The sequence below is a fragment of the Seriola dumerili genome, unplaced genomic scaffold, assembly GCF_002260705.1.
Source record: "Seriola dumerili isolate Sdu_G_001 unplaced genomic scaffold, Sdu_1.0 BDQW01000258.1, whole genome shotgun sequence".
NCBI classification, from domain to species: Eukaryota; Metazoa; Chordata; class Actinopteri; order Carangiformes; family Carangidae; genus Seriola; species Seriola dumerili.
Window position 1 is genome coordinate 2,085,505 of NW_019174513.1, and position 19,709 is coordinate 2,105,213.

Below are 19,709 nucleotides of genomic sequence, written 5' to 3' on the forward strand. Positions count from 1 at the left end.
CTGTGTCTCTTATATTAATCCCAGGGTCCCCCCCTGACCTCTGGGGACCCTGAGCCCTTGCCCAGTAGGCCCGTTCAGCAACCCATCCATAACAACAAGGTCCATTTAGTAGCTTTTCTGGAGCTTTCAAACATGCATGATCTTCAGCTAATGGTGCCAAGTTTTTTTCTGAGCACTCAAAGGATTTGTTCTAGGTATTGGTTTAAAAGTGAGGTTCAAAGCTAAGATTTATTTTTGCCCTTTAATGACAGTGACAGTAGAGAGTGACAGGAAGTGGGGGGGGGGGGGGGGGGGGGTGACATGCAGCAAAACTGGATTTGAACCCAGGCCACCGCAGAAAGGACTCATCTTTAATATATGTCATGTTAAACATCTTAAACAGTGTGTCAGGGTCCAGTATACGCAAAGCATATACTGGACCTTGGAAACAGCCGTTGAGAAAACACTGATAGGACTGAATCACTGATGTAATCAAACCTTTAACAGCATCAACTTCCTGCTTCCTGCTGTTAGTGTTTGGGAGTGAGAGCAGGTTACTGTCTGTGTTGATTGAGGAGAGCGTAGGATCCCATAAGGATTTAAGTGTCTTTACTGAAATAAAGAGACAGTCACACAAGTGTACACACATGATTTGCCTTTATTTGAAAAACCAAGCATTCATGTGTCACATGAGATGACAACGACTGATCTTGTCTCTGTTTTTAAACCTTAAATTTATTTTGCATAAGGTCTTCACTAAAAGACAAATTCTTCAATAAAAGAGCACTTGCATAAATATAATAACATGACATACTTTGATAAAACTTCTCAGGCTCTTCTATCTTTTTCTCACTGAGCCACTTTTCTTGTCTGACTTTGACTTCTTCACATCCTTCTTTCCTTTTGACAGATTCTCGTAAACATCCTCCTTGTTTCTGGGAATAAAACAAACAAAAAAACAAAAACAAAAGCTGATCATTGATTTCTGCAGTGATGCAACACTATATTTTCAAAAAGCAGATAACAGTGATAAGACACAGATCTGTAATAAGTGAATCAGGAAACGAACAGCAGCTGCTGCATGAGAACGATTAAAACCACCGGACCAAGCGTGAATCAATCACTCAAAGCTGGCAGCCAACTATTCAGAGCTCCAAGTGGGTCAAAGTTTACGGCTGAATTATCCAGTGCATGTGTGCTGTGTTTCTTTCCTAATTGGTTAATTAAAACATTGTCCAGTTTATATTCATTTATATGAGCAGCTCTCGGCCCAGAGGTCACACAAACATTATTCAGACAACAAAACAGCGATAAGCGGGGTGTCTTCAATTTGTTTTTACGCTGTAGAAAACATCTGTCTTGTTTATCTCCGACACCCATTAAAGGGTCACTTCACTGATTTTACGCACAGTTTTCTCTCCAAGACCAGTGAAAACAGTTCAGTATAATGTCTTCTGTGGCAGGGGCTTTTCAAAGAATAAAAAAAAACCCAAGCTGAGATAACCCTGATGACATCATCAGGGTTATCTCAGCTTGGGTTTGAGACTTATACTTAAAAGCCTTACCACCATGCATTAAATGCCTGCATTACAAACTGGTGATGTAGGGTTTTAAAGATGTGGGCATTTAGGAGGCAAGGAGGGTCTAATAAAAGATGCTAATGAGTTTTGGGAAATGTAAAATCCAGTCTTTTTGGAGCTTGATTTGCACTAGGTGCTAAAAGTCGGGATATCTCAACCTCAGCTACTTTGATTTTGATCAGTCCTTTAAAAATCTGTATGTCGCATCACAAGTGCTTGTCGAATGGTCGAATAGCTTCGGGAAACGAATTCTTCACCCCCCAACATCCATTTGTTACAAAACTATTTCTACAGAACTACAACCCAGTGCAACAATATGAATGTCTTCCCTGAGAGACTGTCTGAAAATGACCCCCGCAACTATAAACCATTATGATTTCAACAACACGTCCTACTAACTAGCTCTGATCAAGCGTAGCCCGACCCTAATTCATCGGAGTGCCCCTTTGATCCCAGCAGAGAAATAATTCTTATTCTCCTCTGCAAAGAGGGGTCACTACCACGGTTACTGGAGCTGAGAATCACACATGAAACAAAGGAAAACAGAAGCTCGGGTTTCCTTTGATTCGCAGCTAGTCTGGACAGCTTAGTAATAAAAGTAATAAAAACAATGGCTGATGGCCACAGTTTAGAGAGTGGGTGCCAGCCTGTGTGTGACCACTAGGGACTCTGTACAAAAGTGGAGCTGGGACTACAATGCGTCCTCCCACCACCCACAGCTACTTCTCTCGAAAAAATGAGACCGCCTGCAGCTCGGCTCTTCCTCCAGAAACTGCTGACGTGAGGCTGAAAACGGTGACTAAGTCATGGGTTTTAAAAGAAAGTAGGGCGGCAGTGTGAGGTTTAGAGGGGAAATGTGAATGTATTGAGGACATCCAATTTACGCACACAGAAACACACACACACTCACTTTGAGACCTTCCTGCTCGCTGGTTGGTGTTTGAGTTGCAGATTTCCATACTCCGTCTCGGCTTCCTGGGGAAGAGAAAAATAGAGGCGGTTCAGATATGACAGAGAGAGGTCATGCGACTGGTCTCGTCTATGCGGTTGAATGTTTTCTGTCTCAGGGTCAACATTCATCTTTCACAAGCCCCTTTCTGATAACATATCACTCTGTTGGCATTGAGCTAGTCTGCTCTGCTGTTCACATCAGCAGTCAATAGTGCAAAGGTCTATTGACATACATATCTCTATTTTCTTTCCTTGAAAACCTATTTTCCCCGTATCAACCTATATTTTTAGACCAGACTGATTCCTGATGTGTTTGATGGTGAGTCTTCGTCTTCCTCCTGGATTTTCTGTCCCTGTTGCTCACCATGGAGGCACTGTCTTTGGCTTTGGTGGTCTGTATGTACTCGGACACAGCCAGGTAGATGAACTTGTACTGGGCCTCTGTCTGCACCATACCAGAGCGCTGCTCCCGCACCATCTGGATGTATTTAGGGATGTCAATATCACAGTCCAGGCCTACAGGGAGAAGAGAAGTGAGAGAGGAAAGCATTGGATGGAGACAGTATGACAAAGAGGAAAATAAACTATGTGTTTTAAATAACGTTTAATAACTTTAACAACTTTAAAACATTTTTTCTTTTACCCTGAGTGTCAATGGTCTCGATGATCATGTCAACCACCAAAATTGTGCCTGTCCGACCGATTCCAGCACTGCACAAATTCACAGAAGAAATTGAGTTAATATATTTTCCATCAAATCAAAACAAGATGCATTTAATCAAAAAAACTGAACATCATTAACCGCACCAACAGACATACAAGTCTACAGCTATGCTAGCAGCTCTGAGAGGCTATGCTAAATGCTAAATCCCAAATGGAAGCAAATCATTAGGGACACCAAATTCACATTTATCGATTCGCTGTTGAGAATAATGGCTGGCTACACTGAACAAGCTTAGGACCAGTTTTTCTTTGCAGAGACAGGCGATGGGATATGAGACGGACGATGCCATCATAGTAGTTGTTAAGGCAGGGGTTCCTGCCGCAAGGTAAATCGGAGGGGTGGTGAGATGATTGAAAAGATTAGATAGAGAGAGAAGATAAAAAGAGAAAAACAGTATGCAACCTGTAATAAGGAGTCATATTCATAGGTAAGTATTGCTTTGATTTAAAGACCCACATGTCAGAAATGTTATAAACCGCTGTGTGAAGCTAAAGTATGGGACATCGTATTACTGCCGTGCAGCTTTGTAGACAGACTTACAAACAAAAATACTTACACAAGGGTCACATAATCATTTAAGTTTTAAAAAAGCACAAACGGCCTCAGTATCCCACATGTCACACGGGGAAAATTCCAAAAGGATAAACTGTGAGTTGACTTTACATCTTTTGTTCGACTACTAATCTTAATCCTAAAAATATGATCATTTTAATCTTTAACCTATAAGTATTAACACTTATTATCAACTTAACATTATGAAACCTGAGCCTGGTAAAGTTGATATGTATCACACCATTACACAGTATGGATGGTCTTCCTGCACATCACATATTTAACATCTGAGGATTTATGACCTCACTGACACCTGGGGTGAACCATCATCTGGCAAACTCCCCACCTGGGAAAAAATTTAATTTTCTTTTACCTTTCTTTCTGACATTTGGTAAATTAAATGATTAATTGGTTATTTGAAAAAAAAATCTTAACTTAATCCATAAAAATAATGGTAAATTGAAGGAAGCAACAATTTTGCAATTAGTGCTCTAAGGAGTCACACACCTCCACAGTTTGAGTTTTGGGCCCCATGAAAACAACATCAACAACAGCTCTGACACAATAAATATCTGTGATCCCTGGCACGTTCGGCTCAGTTGTTACACTGGGTCTCCCACCCCCAGGGCTTTTTCTGTCCTGTCAGTACCTGCAGTGGATGATCATGGGCCCAGCATTGGGAAATTCAGCCTGTTTATTGTTGACTTGAGTGAGGAAGCTGAGGACGCCACCTGGCTCCTGAGGGACGCCATGGTCAGGCCAGCTGAGGTACTGGTAGTGCCATACTTGACGAGATTGTTTTGGCTGTCAAAGAGAAAAAAAAAATTAGGTGATAATATATATTGATGAAATGTGCTTTACATTCAGCTACATACACAGAGGAGAGTGAGGTCAGAGGTCAGTACCTTGGCTAGAAGAGCGATCTCCAAAACTCTGACTTTATAATCAGTAGCTTCTCTCTCCGACTCACAGGTCACCAGGTAGTGCCCCATCTCCTTGGAGGTATGAAGGTCCGGCCAGTATGGCACACATTTATTCTGAGCAAAAATAAAGAATGACTCAAATGAATTCTACCTTCATCTGAAAGGTCCACTTCATGCACAAGAAACTTCTGTTTGGCTTTTGTTTTTTAAATCATGGTTGTAACTGTTTATAATATCTTGAATATTTTTTTTAATATTGTAACATCACGCACTTAACTCTTATATTTATGGTACTTTGTGTGTTTTAATATGTTCTTATGTGTATGGTGATTTTATTATTGGTATGTTGCGCTGAAAGATGTCCTGTGTATCCTGCTATATGAGCTCACAAGAGCTAATTCCTCACACTATAATAATAAGTTAACGCAAATAAACTCAAATCAACTCAAATCAACTCAACAAAGTCTTGAAATATTTTTCAAAGTAAAGTCAATTGTAATTTATTTATATTATCATCATTTACAGTTGCATCCTCAAAGGGCCTAAAAGGGAAAAATGTAGCTAGAAACAAGAGCAACCTCAAGGGAACAGTAACGTTGTTCCCTAAATGAGTACGAGGTAAATTGCCAAAATGTTAATTACATTTAAAAAAACAGATTAAGCCTGTTTACTAGAAATGATGGGTGTATTTCAGGTCCTCGGGCAGGCTACACTAACACTGAAAAAGATGAGTTAACAACAAGTTTTCCACCTTTTTGCCATCTTCATCCTTGGAGCAGTTCATAGTAAGAGGCCAGTGTCAGAAGCCTCAGTGTATGTAAGTATTGGCTGTTGCAGTCAGGTCAGTAAAGTAGAGTGGGCCTGAAACATTTAGAGCTTTTCCAGTACACCTCATAATATAAATACGTAACCAAGGCCCCCTCTTATATTTCTATTAAAGTATGAACATTTCTTCCAGTTCAGCTGTGGCTGAACGACAGAAATAAGAGAAAGAAAGATGTACTTCTCTCATGGGAAATGTAATTTGAGTTGGTTAATAAAAATCTGATATTCTGACTTTTTGGGGGGATTTTAAGAGTTTCAAGTTTTCAAAAGGAAAAAAAACACACACTCAAAAGTCTAAATCAGCTTTCTTGATTGTTGCTTTGTTACTCACCCGCCCTTTCTCAACCTCTCTTGTTGTCATAACGATCACACTCGTGTTCTCCTGCCATACCATCTGCCAGAAGTCATTGACAGTTGTTGCTAAGCATCCCTGAGTGGCGATGTAAACTTTCTGATCTCCAGACTCCCACAGGGTGTTCTGCAAACACAGAATCAATACACAAACACGATCAACACAACAACCCTGATGACTAATAACACGGTGAATGATGAAGAGGTGAATATCTGATGGTTTTCCGATCCGTGTTTCATGTTGTGTTTTTGTCATTTTGTGTTGCCGCGACGCCAGAGACTTTGCAGACTTACTTTCACATAGTTGGCGTTGATGTAATCTGCCCCCACAACGTTAGGATCGGCATCCTTCAGGGTGACCCTGGTGTCATTGACTTGTGGGAGAAAATAAATGGACAGAGAGAGGACATGGTGAGTGTTTGGTTAAAGTTAGCTCTATGAGAATGTGGATTTATTTATTTTGACGATAATGATACAGAAAAGATGAAAAACTCACAGGGAAGAATGTTCTTGTATCTGTTCTTGCTCTTGTTTTCAGGTCTTTGTCCTTCCTCTCTGCTCTTTTTCACCTTTGCCTCCAACTTTTGCAGATTCTGGCGGGAAACAGAAACTATGTGATACCTGCTGTGTCCCAGTTCCATACCACATACTAATACTGTACAGTATGTCTGGTATTATTGTAACAGTGCAAAGTTTTCACTGTTAGAATAAAGACATTCAAATAGTTTTCTAAGTTTTATACTAACAAGAAATGATAGAATAAGTCAATCAATCTGTGATTTTATGGGTCAACTCCAAATAAAAATTCACAAAGAGAAACAAGATCTGACTGGAGCTGTGTCTCCACTGGAGGTGAGACAATTAGTCAATTAATCAATGAGTTGATCAACATAAAATTTAATGGCAACTTTTTGAATAAATGGATGAATTATTTAAGTAATTTTTTAAGCAAAAATGACAAAAAATTCTCCATTTCCAGTTTGTGACAATTTTCTTCACTTTTTGTTCATCTTTCGTTGCATTAACTGGATGTTTGAGCGTTTTACTGTTGGTCGGGCAAGACGAGCAATTTGAAGATGTAACATTGGCCTCTGGGAAATCTTGTGACCAAACGATTGGCAGATTAGTTGAGAAATCAATCATCACATTAATAAATACTGAATACTGAATACAGCCACCTGCAATTTATTTTAATAAAAGTTCGAACCTGCAGGAATCTTTTCCATTTCCTTTCACTCAATAATCAAGTTTTTCATTATCCATACACCACATACTCGAAGGCTCTTGTGACTTATTATGTAATATGACTTTGGGACACAGTTGATGTATTCCACCACCACAAGATGGTACTATATTACCTCCAATGTCTAGTTGGCCACAGTAAGGAAGTAAGTCTTGATATGTAAAACACTGATGGACATCGCAGTCAATCTGTAATAAAATGCCTGATGTATCATTTATTTCTGCCACATCAGGAAAGTCATGTGGTTCCTACAGCACAGATAAACAATCATGGTAAGAAAACAGTGACGGAAAAACGTAACTGAAGCCAGGTCAAATCTTACATCAAACTCCTCCCAGAAGCCCGCCTTGCTCTTCTCTCCCTCGCCCTCCAGCAGCTGCTGTGCAGTCTGATTCAGCTCCTTCACTCTGCTGTCGATATCTGCTGCATTCACTCTGGTGGAGTAATACAGCTGAGAGAAAGAGAGAGAGAGAGAGAGAGAGAGGGGAAAAATCATTATAGAGATGAACGAAAAGGACGAGGCAATGAACGTGCCATCGTCAGCCAGGTCACATTAAAACAAAAGCAAACATGTGAGTAATATTTCCTATCTGTGGGCTGTGCCGCTCGGCTTTTGAGATAAGTTTCTGTTCTTCACTTCAGCTCGCTGATGTTCACCTTCTTTGATTAATATATTCCATCTGAAATGTATTTCAGACTCCGCACATTCTGACCTGTTCAGTTGTGTGAGAAAACCCAGCCTACCTGTTTGAGATGCACCCAGTTCCCAGAGATCTCCTCGATGCCCTTGCGTTTGTAGTGGTCCACCAGGTCTGTCAGCGTGTCGAACATCTCTGAGCCCCCCACTGTATACCTGTCATTCTGGACACACGCAGACACATACAACATGCCAAACTGTTCTTCCAAAAGTTCATAAAGATGTGTTCAACATTTAAAAAGAAATCTAACACAACATCTGAAAAGAAATGACACGCTCATGTATAAAATAAAAACAAGGGGTTAGATCAGCTTTTGTAGTAGCACAACATTCAGAGTAATCTCTTTGTGACAGAACCTAGCAGCAAATTATTAAAGCACATGTACAAAGAAGGTATTTTTGTGACAGTTTTGATCAAATAAATGACAGTTTACTGACTACAAAAATGATTTCCTCTGTATAAAATGCGTGAACGTATACAGATGTAATCCCATGACTCTGAAGATTAGAGCTGAGCGCGTGCTCATAGAGAGGCCTTTGTGACCCTTCCAGTAATCTCGCATTAATCTTCTGCACCCCAGCGATGAACAAAAACAATGGGTCCCATTTAAATAAGGACTGAACGGTGTTTTCTATGAGGTCAACCACAGCTAAAAATAAAATGCAAAAGCCCTGATGGTGACTGATGACGGAACAACACAATCTATGAAAATGAGCTCTAGAGATGGCCGTGAGACCTGTTGGAGTTCTCTGAATATCTTTAGAAGCTGGTCACAGTCAGAATAGAGACTACACGTTGTGGTTTCACATTTCTTACACAGAAATCAAACTGCCCTTTGTACCTGTGAATAACTGTTGGTGAGCATCTGAAGAAATACTGTTCCTGACATTTATGACCAATAGCTTTGTTGAAATATGAGATCAGTCTTTTGTTACACAAGTCAGGGGAAATGACACTTTAAACCTATTTTAAAGTGCGCTGCACAACTTTGGGAATACCCCTCAGTAATTTCATGTGATGTGAATCTGTTACAGGGACTGATTCTGTAGATGACCAAAAACAACCTGTAGTTTCATGCACACATTATCTTGTGTGGCACACACACTGACGGTCACACTTACACACACCCACCTGGCACATTATCTTAATGTGGGAGACACGCTTTCCTCCCGTTCTGCCCTTCTCGTCCGTCTGAACAGACAGGACAAAGTCTCCAGGTTTGGACAGCGACTCTCTGACCAGGAAGGTCCCCGGCTCGTCTCGTGCACTGAGGAGCTTCTCTGCATTCGGCCCGGAGAGGTGACCATGGTACCACCTGTGTCAGAAGAAAACACTGATAGTTCATGATGCAGCCTCTGTGACACATTTTTCAATATTTTTTTTTTTTATGCCTTTTTTTATTGATAGCACAGTAGAGGGAGGCAGGAAATGGGGAGGCAGAGAGAGGGGGAATGACATGCAGTAGAGGGCCGTCCGGGATTCAAACCGGGGCCGACTGCAGCGAGGACTGTAGCCTCTACATATGGGGCGCCTGCTCAACCCACTGCGCCACTCGACGCCCCCACATTTTTAAAGATATTCATGTGCTGAGCTAAATTTTGGATGTGACCTGCAAAAAGACGAATAACTAAAAAAAATTTTTAAAAAAAGATCCTCGGTCTCGTGCAGATGTTCAACTGTTAAATGTAAAAAAAACAAAACAATCACACAGCAAATCATCCTTCATCTTCTCCTTTTTTCACTGCCACCTACTTACTGTATGTGCGCAAACACCGTTAGGGCTGTGACTGCAGTCTGTTCAATGCTAAGCAGTTGTCAGACACACACTGATGTGGTACACTGGACTGTTGTGCACATAACTGAGTGATCACGAATAGAAAACCACAGCAGAATCATTAAGGTGGACAGTTAAAAACAGTATGTACAGATGTTGCTGTTACATGCAGGCCATATTTATGTCCACCACTGTACTCTCTGCGTGTTTGTGGACTGTGTGTGTGAATGAGGGAGTGCACACTAGGTTGGGTTGGGTTGTGACTTAATTTTAGGCACAGTTCTCGATTTCTTCTTCTAAACTTCCTGCTTTGCGGTCGGAAAATTTCTGATGACAGATTTCGTGGCTGAAGAGGACAAAGTATTTATAGCTTTGCCCCCCCCCTTTCGATAAGTAACATCTACAGACCCCCCCCACCACCACCACCACACACACTGAGTCTGCTCTCCTTATGCTTTTTGCACTTGCTTTATATCATTCAGTTCTTTGATTTACTTACTTGTCAAATCACAGTTTACGCTGTAATTAGACACCACCTGAAAGTTTTTATTTACAGTAGGTTGCATGAAGCACCTGCAGCAAAAAAAAAAAAGTTTCCCCAATTTTGCAGAAGCTAAACAACAGTCTGTGCAGGGGAGTAACTCATGGACGACTGCACCATAAGTGGACATGTTAAAGACAACAATTTAGCCATGCACATGTGGTTAGATTGTTGTTTTATTGCCGGTTATGGGTGGAACAAACCTTGCTGCAATAATGTCAGCAACCCTGATTGATCACATGTGATAATGCCAACAAGCTGATGGCTTCAGACCATATTTATTCCTCTTTTCTGAGAAGAGATGATCTGCCAGATACACGTGAACGGGCACAAAGAAAACTGCACCACACGGTGACCTGTCGAGGTGCGTGCAATCGTACTTTGCCGAGTTGAGAGAGAGAGAGAGAGACTGGGCGATATGAGGAAGACGGTGAGTGAGCAAGAACATGATGGAGTGTGCAATAGAGGAAGACAAGTCAGGTCTGGCCATTGCTTTCAAAAGTGTCAAAACTTAAAGTTTCCAACCGCAGCAACAAAAGGGAAGTTAGACAACTGACAGAGAGAGAAGGACGAGAGGTGGGGAGGAGGGGGGAGGGCAGAGGGTAGAGGTTCCAGCCTGGGTGAAGTGCACAGTATCTCACACACACACACGCACACACACACACACAGACACACACAGACACACACAGACACACACAGACACACACAGACACACACACACACTTGCAGACACACACACACATACACACACACAGACAGACACACACAGACAGACACACACAGACACACACAGACACACACAGACAGACACACACACACACACACACACACACACTTGCAGACACACACACACACTTGCAGACACATACGATAGAAAGTAGTGTCCTCCTTGACTCATAAAAGGAGTGGAAATGCATGAGTTTATCACTACTAGTTGGACATTAACCCACTTTACTCTGCCTACGGCTGCACAATGTTTCCAGCTGGGAGAAAAACGCCACCTCCATCAGCAATGTCATGGAATTCAAATGCACAGTGTGGGCAGATTTGAATAAAAACAATAATATTAGTTCCTACTTTTGAACTTACATTTGACAAACAAGCAAATAGATGAGGGTTTTTATCTGATTTACAGGAGGGCTCAGACACAGAGACAAAGACGTTAGAAAATAGCTACAAAATTATCTTGTTACTATATTTAGTAGACACAGATGCAAATGGCAGCTATTATCAGTAAAAATAAAAAAAAACTGTGAGTAGGGTGAAGCAGAAATACCACAAACAGATTACGCCCCATGTCAAGTAAAAACCCTGTGTTTGAAAGGAAGCTTTTAAATAAAATGTGAAAAAATCTTAATTAAAACTATTGTGCAGAGAGTTGTATTCCTATTTAACATGCCCCCTGTTGATTCAAATGTTGAGTTAAAAACCTTTTATATTTTCTTCCAAACAACTATATTCTTTATGAGTTCATATAAGGTTAAATATAAAATCTTAGCTGCTAGTAACTACAGCCGACATGTTGTTGCTGGGGGAAAAAGCGACTCATGTATGATGATAGTAGCAGGTACTTGTCTTCATTTAATGTGGGGATTCTCTTTTGTCTCTCCTTTTTGCAAACAAGTGATCAAAAATATTAGAGGCCACAGCCAGAATCACCTCGACCACAGAGGGGATATCAAGAATTGAGACAAAGCTTGATTTTGCTGACCGGTTGAGATTAATGCCGGACGTTTCCTCCGTTGAATCTCAAAGACTAATAATTATCAAGGGGATTTCTGAGACATTTTGTCTCATTTTAAAATTCATATAAAGAAAGAAATGGAACGTAAATATTCAATCAATTTTTTTTTTACTGCATGTGCTGCCGCATTTTTGTTATATTCATGTTGTTGCTTGGTCTGATCTCATCAGTAGCTAGTTTTATGTGTAAAGGTTTGTTTGTTTTGTCTTGTGCTGCATTGCTGTCGTTATGTGGTGAGAAAGTTACAGTCCAGCTCCACTGAAAAATGCAGTTTGCTTTTTTTACTTGGATGTTAAACCTTCACTGTGAAGAGTTTGACACCAGAGGGATGTTCACCTGCCGAAGGGGGACAGTTTCTCTGTGCTCACCTTAGATCGGAGAGTATCTATGAGCAAGATTTTTTGACATGACAACTAGTTTGGAAGGCGGCCATTGATAAAATAAGATCATATAACATTTTATTGAGCTCCAGGGGCAAATGAGGCATTAGAGCAGTTCAGGAAGAAGGAGGCTGCATACATTTGTCAACAACAATAACTCCTCCTGACATCATCCATAACTGGATGTTGATGTATAAACAGCTAATGAATAAAAATAAAGTAAAACACAGGTGTAATTATATAAAATATCTTCATAGGAGAAATCATAACTCTTGATGAATATTGTCCATTAATTAACACAAAAACTCCTTACAGCTGCTTCCAACGACATCATAGTGGGTTATGAACCATTTATGAAATGTCTGCATCCTGCTTATGAATGCTAAAGAGAGAGGACTTTAAGTAAAAAGTTAAATATGCAAGAAACACTGACACTGCTCTCATTAAATCCACGAGGCAGATGTAGGAATGAAGCTTCGACAGCTGTGGGTTATTAGCGTCTGCACTGTGGGTGTTTATTTTCACTGACTCACATTTTGACAAAGAAATGCTACTACACCTAAATTATTTACAAGTGTCTGCAGATGAAAAGCCTTTCCCCCATAGGAAAAGATTTAAAACACATGGAATAGCAAACCTACAAGTGACACTTATAAGCCCCAGGAAATAAACAGCAGTTAGAAGAAATACGGCTCATCACAGTTGACTATAGTTGACTTGACCACTTAACCAAATACTAGTACACTGAAAGTGTAGGTGGAGGCAGCTCAGAGAAGCCAGCGGGTGTGGGCCACAATAACCTATGCGGAGATTAAATAGTAAGCATGGAGGTAACAAGTAAGAGTGCACAGACCTCTCTGTGGTGGGGTCGGAGCAGTTCAGGGGGTATTTGAGCTCGATAACGGTGCCGTCTCTGTCCTGTAGGATGCCATTCTCCGCTGTGTAGTACTCCACCAGCTCTGACAGGGTGGCAAACTTCTCCCCGCCATACAGGTCGTAGAAGTCTCCTGTATTTTGGATGCGGATGTGGGTCACCAGCTCGCCCACCCTGAGGTGAAAAAAAACAACAAAATAACAGTCAGGCCACATCAACTAACCGTCAAAGTTTTCCTTGACAAAAAAATAACGCCCTGATGACAGTAAAGAGAACACAACTATCAGGGGGTGGTTGAAGGGGTTTTTAGGTATAATGGTTTAAATGCACATTAATAGCTCTTCAACCTTTATAAGCTTCAAAACAAAACAAAAATAACATGAAAACATTTCAGTGTTCGACCCGCAAATCAGATCCTTGCAGAGCTATTTTTGATATCCACAGATTCTGCAGCTGAACCCTGCAGTGTATGTTCTATATATAGTAGCTGTGTTTGTCTATGACACATGCATGTGAATTTTCATTACCTGTAGTCAGTGTTTTCTATCATGCGAAGACTGCAGTCAGGTTTTTCCTCTCACTATTTAGAGCCACACATCAACAAGATTTATTGTGTGTAGCTTTTAGGGAAACCTTGATTTAGATATAACTCATTAGCATCATCATCATTACATTTCTTTAATCTTAGCAGAACCATAATCTCTGACTCTTTTCTTGGTTTTGAGACGTCAGTCAGTCACAAAGCTAACACATCCCAGTCATGCAGTTTGAAAGCTCCACCTCATGTGTACTGTTGGTCTCTGGGATGCAAGAAGCAACTCGTGTGAACGCGGGAAAACTACTCAATAAGAAAATCAAAGTGTGAAAGGCTGCTATTTATTTTTTTGTGGGGGCTATTATTTATTCAGGACAAATAGGGTGTAAATCACGCACATCCACAGGCACTTTCACAGGTGCTGGATTAATTTAAACTAAGGGCAAAAGTAAGAAAAAGGATCTGCACACAGTGCTGATCTCTAACATGGATCTTCGTCGGGCACTGGCAAATCCATTTTTGAGATCAGTAACTTACTGATGAACTCACACGTTCACGCATTCAGTATTACCAGTTTGACCTACAGGCTGTCGGCCTTTAAGTCCTGCTCATGAGAAAAGAAACGCTACCACAGCAAAAGCATTCCACTGCACATCTGCATAAATATAACCCAAATATCACCGTGAAGCCCTCGCTCAAACTGCCCGCTCCTCAGTTTAACACAGTCACATAAAGTACATTTACAAATTTCAACTTCTGCCTCTTTGAACTGCAGTACTGTGTGTAACTTGATCTTACAATCCGAGGCACTATGAAGAAGCTTTGCATCAATTGAATCTCATGCACAAACATGAAAACATGTTATCAGTCAACTTTAATGTTGAGGTTTTAAGGATTCAGGATGTTGACTCAATATCATATGACATTTAATTTATCACATATATCTGAGTTATTTTTAGTAGCGATCAGCATTCACGTGATTATCATTTTATTTCTAGCATTATATGTATCTATATATATCTATATATATATAGATATATATAACTGTTTTTGAATTGTTTTTGAAAACGAGATGCATATATATATATATCTATATATAGATATATATAGATATATATATATAGATATATATATATGTATGTATTTCCCATCTGCAGAGAATATTTCTATGTTCAGCGCATCTCGTTTTCAAAAACAGTTTTGAAAGTCCAGTGTTTTCATTAGGGTTTGCCGAGCTGAACCTTCCCTCTGCTGTGACAGTCTATTAGGTATTCATATCAACACCTTTTATTAATTTATTTTCCATTTATGTTCCGCTTTAGGGTTTGGTGAGTTGAAGAGCCTCGTGGAGCGGCTTTCAATATACGTTTAAAAGAATGGAAAGTAAGATTTATTCTCAGTTGCGGAATTAGTAAAGTGAAAAAAGGGATTTGTTGTGTTTTTGCTTTTGCATTATTACCTGACAGACAGGGAGAAATCTCCTACGTTCTTCTTACTGGGTCGAGCCAAAAAGCTGCCATGAATGCCTCGAGACTTTAGCATTTCTTCGGCCTGCAAGCCTGTGATGTCTCTGTGGAACCATCTGCATTCACACACACACAGACACACACACACACACATATGCACAGTGAAAATACATTCAGTATGAACAGAACTGCACTTCTGACCATCAGCCTTGAATAAGATAAATCTGAACACGTGCGCCTAACGTCCACACCTAATGTTATTTCCTCACAACATTCAGCTGGTATTATAAGTATACTGGTGTTTTATAGACAAAATACAAAATAACTGTACACAACTGTAGTTTCTTCCATTCAGCTGAAAAAATCTCCGGTGTAGCTTCACTGCAGGAGACGCAGATTTCACCACAGTCTAGTTCTGACATTAGTCGTCCGTCGCTTAACAGAAAATCACTTTTTCCTTTTCTCATTTTTTTTTTATCATCTCACTTTTTCATTTGATTGAGAAAACCTTCACATTTTAAGGCATTACTTTGACATCTTGTAACTTGTGAACATTGTCAACATTTTTGACATTTAATGTTGAAAAAATAATTGATTAATCAATAGTATAATTGATACTGAAACAAAATGTTAGTTGCATTCCTGGTCTAGTCCACATGGTCATTATTCTTCAAAATAGACATACAGAGCCATCATTTATTACGTACCAATTATAAAATCCCTGTACTGTACATCGACACAACTATAACCTAAAAAACGTGAAGCTCTGGCTTTGAGCAACATTTTGAGGCTGAGTTACTCAGTTTAACACAATTGCATCAGTACAGACGAAATATCTCATATTTTATCATTTCCTGGAGCTTGGCTCACAGCCTCTGAACTAACTCATAATCATAACGAACAGTTTTTTTTTCTGTTTTCTGTTTTTGAAGGAGCCACTATTAAATAAAAAATATCAGCCAAATGTCTAATGATCTGTTGGCTATTTCTCATAGTGATAGCTTTCCTGCAACTTTCAAATTCAGCTGTTAAAATAATCTTTGTCAATTATTCGATGTGTAGTCAATGACAAAGACGCTTTGAATTATATTGCATTGAAGAAGGTTTCCTCATTAATGCAATGTTACGATGTGTAATATAAAACTCTAAATGTCATGGAATACAAATTTTAAGCATGGTGCGCTCTGCACATGCACTAGTGCACTAGTTTTGACAATTAGGTTGAGATTGTACTTGAATGTGTTTCCCCTTTAAATTTGCCACAAGAGAAGCTTTTATACAAGAAATGGACTGAGAAAGATTATTTGAAAGGAATAATCACAAAGAAGCATCAGCTCAAGACAAAAGGAACCTTGTACAGAACCTTTAAAGAACTAAAGAAGAAGGAACGAGGTTTCTTACTCAACTGCTCAACTTAAACATCATTTATGACACGTTTTCTTTACGCAAAACAGACACTGAACTGCACACAACACATCACAAATCACATGATAGAGGAACAGGGCAGGTCGGGTCGACAGCTGGGGAGAGAAGAGAGAGAGAAGGAGGAATGGAAACAGAGAAGTCATCACGCCTTGCACAAAACACAAGAGAACACAAGCAGAGTTGGCTAACAGAGCATTATAGTGTCCAAACGGGGGCCTGACTCACCGAACCATGTTGTCTCTTCTCTTCTTCTGGGACCAAAGAGAAGGAGAGTGTCACTCAACATGTGCAGACTGGACTCAAAAGCATAAGTAGAATATATTCTATCTCTAATCTTACAAAGAAACAGTCTGCACCTCATTACTTCCTCAGTGTATAGAAGTATACTCGCTTAAATAGAAGTAAGTCACTTTCATTCTCATATGTTTGCTCTCTCACACACTTACTCAACTTCTGACACTGACATCCTTCCATCTCACATGAAAACGATCAACTCCATCTCCCCGTCTCACACCACATTCACTCAACAAACCTCAAACTACCCGCTCTCTCCTCCTCTTTTCCCTCCACGCTTCCCTCCACCCAATCCTCTTCCTATCCAACCCCTCTCCGTCCCAATAGGAAAGTAGGTAAACAACTTACTCTTACCCAGCTGCCTCTGAACACAACTGACACCTCGCTGAGACGCTCAGACTGTGTACGTCTCTCTCCCCTCCTCTTTCGTCGTTTTCTCTCTCGCTCGCCCCTTCCTTCCTTTTTACGTCCCCTTTCACAAAATAGTGAAAGCAACAAGGAACCAAAAAAAAAAAAAAGCTGACAAGCCGGAATTCCTCCAACAGATACAGACCTCTTTTTTTTCCCTTCTCCTTTTTTTTTTTTTTTTTTTTTTTTTTTAAAGACAACCACAAGAAACACTCATCATTTTTAGGAGCAGAGTAGGTTTAAAATCTGGCAACCTGCTCTCTGATGCTGCCATTTAGTCTTCTATGCAGATCTCGACACAAAAGAGCAGCAGTAAAGGTTCAAATGGTTCCATGTAGAAGTGAATCATGAGCGAGAGTGCCTGTCCAGTTATTCCACCTTGCTTACAGGAATAGAAAAATCCCCACAATGCAGAGTTGAGCTTCTCGTGCCTTTACAAACAAGCCTACACTTTGACTCTCAGTCTGCTATTTGCAAAGCTTTTCCCCTTTGCCTGCCCACCTGCCTGCTACTACTGTTGTCTGTTTGTTCTCTACTTCCAGGTGTGTATGAGCGTGTGTGTGTGTGTGTATGCAACACACAAAGGTCAGAGTCACGGAACACTTCCTTATTTGCAGTTCAGCCTTCCCACCTCTATATATATGTGTGTGTGTGCATGTGTGTGTGTGTTTGTGTGAGTGTACGTGTTTGAATTGCTTTCAGCCGGTAAACCATTTGCAACTGTGCAACTCTGTTATTATCAGACCACCGAGGCAATAACCCAGATATCAAAAGACACATGCAAGAGGCTTGAAAGAGATACTAGTTTCCACACAATGCGCACAAATCCACACACACCCACGCTATAAGGAAGGCTGGGCTGCAATGCAAACACAACATGTTCAATAAATGTCATAAACACATGAACAAACATTTTACAACCTGTGAAACAAACACAGGCAATCCACATTTCACTTGCAAATCCTATTCACCCACAACAGGTTTATATTTGAATTCACATGAAATACGTCGCCTCTTTTCCCAAGCCACACATATCTTCCTCATGAGACTGTGAACTTCAGACTGCTGTTTTTAGTGTTGGTGTAAACGTGCAAGGGTAGAACAAAAGCTTGTAAAGCTAACACTGACAGAGGTTGAAAAAAAGCTAAAAGCGGTAAAACTTATAGTTAGATATAGTGCACTGTTGCCCCTCCCCGCCTTCTACACACACACACACACACACACACACACACACACACACACACACACACACGACTGCACACGTACACACAGAGCACTGCAGGTGTCATTCACCGTGGTTAACGCCAGCTATTGCAGTCTGCTTTACTCTCCTCACAGCCTCTTATGTTTAACAGTTGAGGCTGGTTCAGCTTCCCTTCCCTTCTGACACACCAGAACTTCATCTGTCAGGCTGCAGGACAAATGCAGCAATGTGGCAAACGACACTCACACATGCATCACAGTTTGTTTGTTTTTTTTTGTTTCTGTTTTTTTTAGAAAGGAATTAACAGGAAATTCCTTTCTGTCTAAATATATAAAATATAATAACATTAATAATAACATTAATAGAGGTGAAACAACTAGTCAGTTAATCCTCACATGATTCCTGCTTCTTGAATGTTAGGAGTTTGCTCTTTTCTATAGTTTAGTGAGGTCGATAATATATCGACATGCAACATGAGAGAATTTGAATTTGTCTATCATCAGATATTTCATACCGATTCTACCCAGGAAACCATCCCTTCAATATTTCTAGGCGTAGAAAGCCATTGCGGGCAATGCAGATGATATATAATGATAATATATACTGAGACATAGAATTTTATCCACATCATCCTCTCCTAGACTTTACTTTATGATAGAAAATGTTTATATTTAATATTTAATCTGCATCGAGTTTAATCAGAACTGACAGACTGGCAGAGAATAATAGATTACATGAGATAAGTATTTTGTAGAAATTATGGAAAATAGTGGAAATGTTCATAAAATGCTCCAGTGTTAATAAATGCTTTTTAGGCCTTTTTAAATCCACACCTGGAGCTGTATCGCCATTACTTATTCCTCAGCCCATGCAACAAAACTTTCTACCAAGTTTCATTCAAACCTGATTATGTTCATAAGAATAACTCGCATAGAAAAAAATGTGGTGTGAAGGGAGAGATAAACGACAGACAGAGGAAACACACACAAAAAAAAGAAAAGTAACAGAGAACATACACAGTAACATTGGAAAGAAGTGGCACAGAACACATCAAACAAGGACAAATACATTTACAAAGAGTGGAGACGAGTAAGAAAAAAATGCAATATGCAAAATGTCACAGGAAGTTATTTTAACCTTATCATACACACTTAAATATAAGATACTCACCCACAAGACATGATTTGGGCTCCTCCTCTCAGCACACAGGATCACTCGTGGTTTGGTCTGCACAAAGT

General features: G+C 40.0%; 1 protein-coding gene across 4 annotated transcripts; it reads right to left on the bottom strand.

The window, feature by feature from the left end:
* Positions 1 to 619: 619 nt before the first annotated feature.
* On the bottom strand, positions 620 to 19,709 carry ptpn6 (protein tyrosine phosphatase, non-receptor type 6). Of its 4 annotated transcripts, none has more exons than XM_022756617.1 (16): positions 17,214 to 17,365; positions 16,791 to 16,816; positions 15,134 to 15,256; positions 13,119 to 13,313; positions 8,958 to 9,141; positions 7,873 to 7,989; positions 7,451 to 7,579; positions 6,382 to 6,478; positions 6,180 to 6,259; positions 5,866 to 6,012; positions 4,692 to 4,823; positions 4,436 to 4,590; positions 3,154 to 3,221; positions 2,875 to 3,026; positions 2,470 to 2,534; positions 620 to 914 (listed from the first exon to the last, which is right to left on the bottom strand). In XM_022756617.1, exons 2-16 carry the CDS (start codon positions 16,796 to 16,798, stop codon positions 818 to 820), a joined length of 1,749 nt encoding a protein of 582 aa, XP_022612338.1. In that variant the 5' UTR covers positions 16,799 to 16,816; positions 17,214 to 17,365; the 3' UTR covers positions 620 to 817. The 4 variants fall into 4 exon arrangements, with proteins under 4 accessions (XP_022612338.1, XP_022612336.1, XP_022612337.1 ...); XM_022756615.1 differs by having other exon boundaries at positions 17,208 to 17,365; XM_022756616.1 differs by having other exon boundaries at positions 16,791 to 16,813; positions 17,208 to 17,318.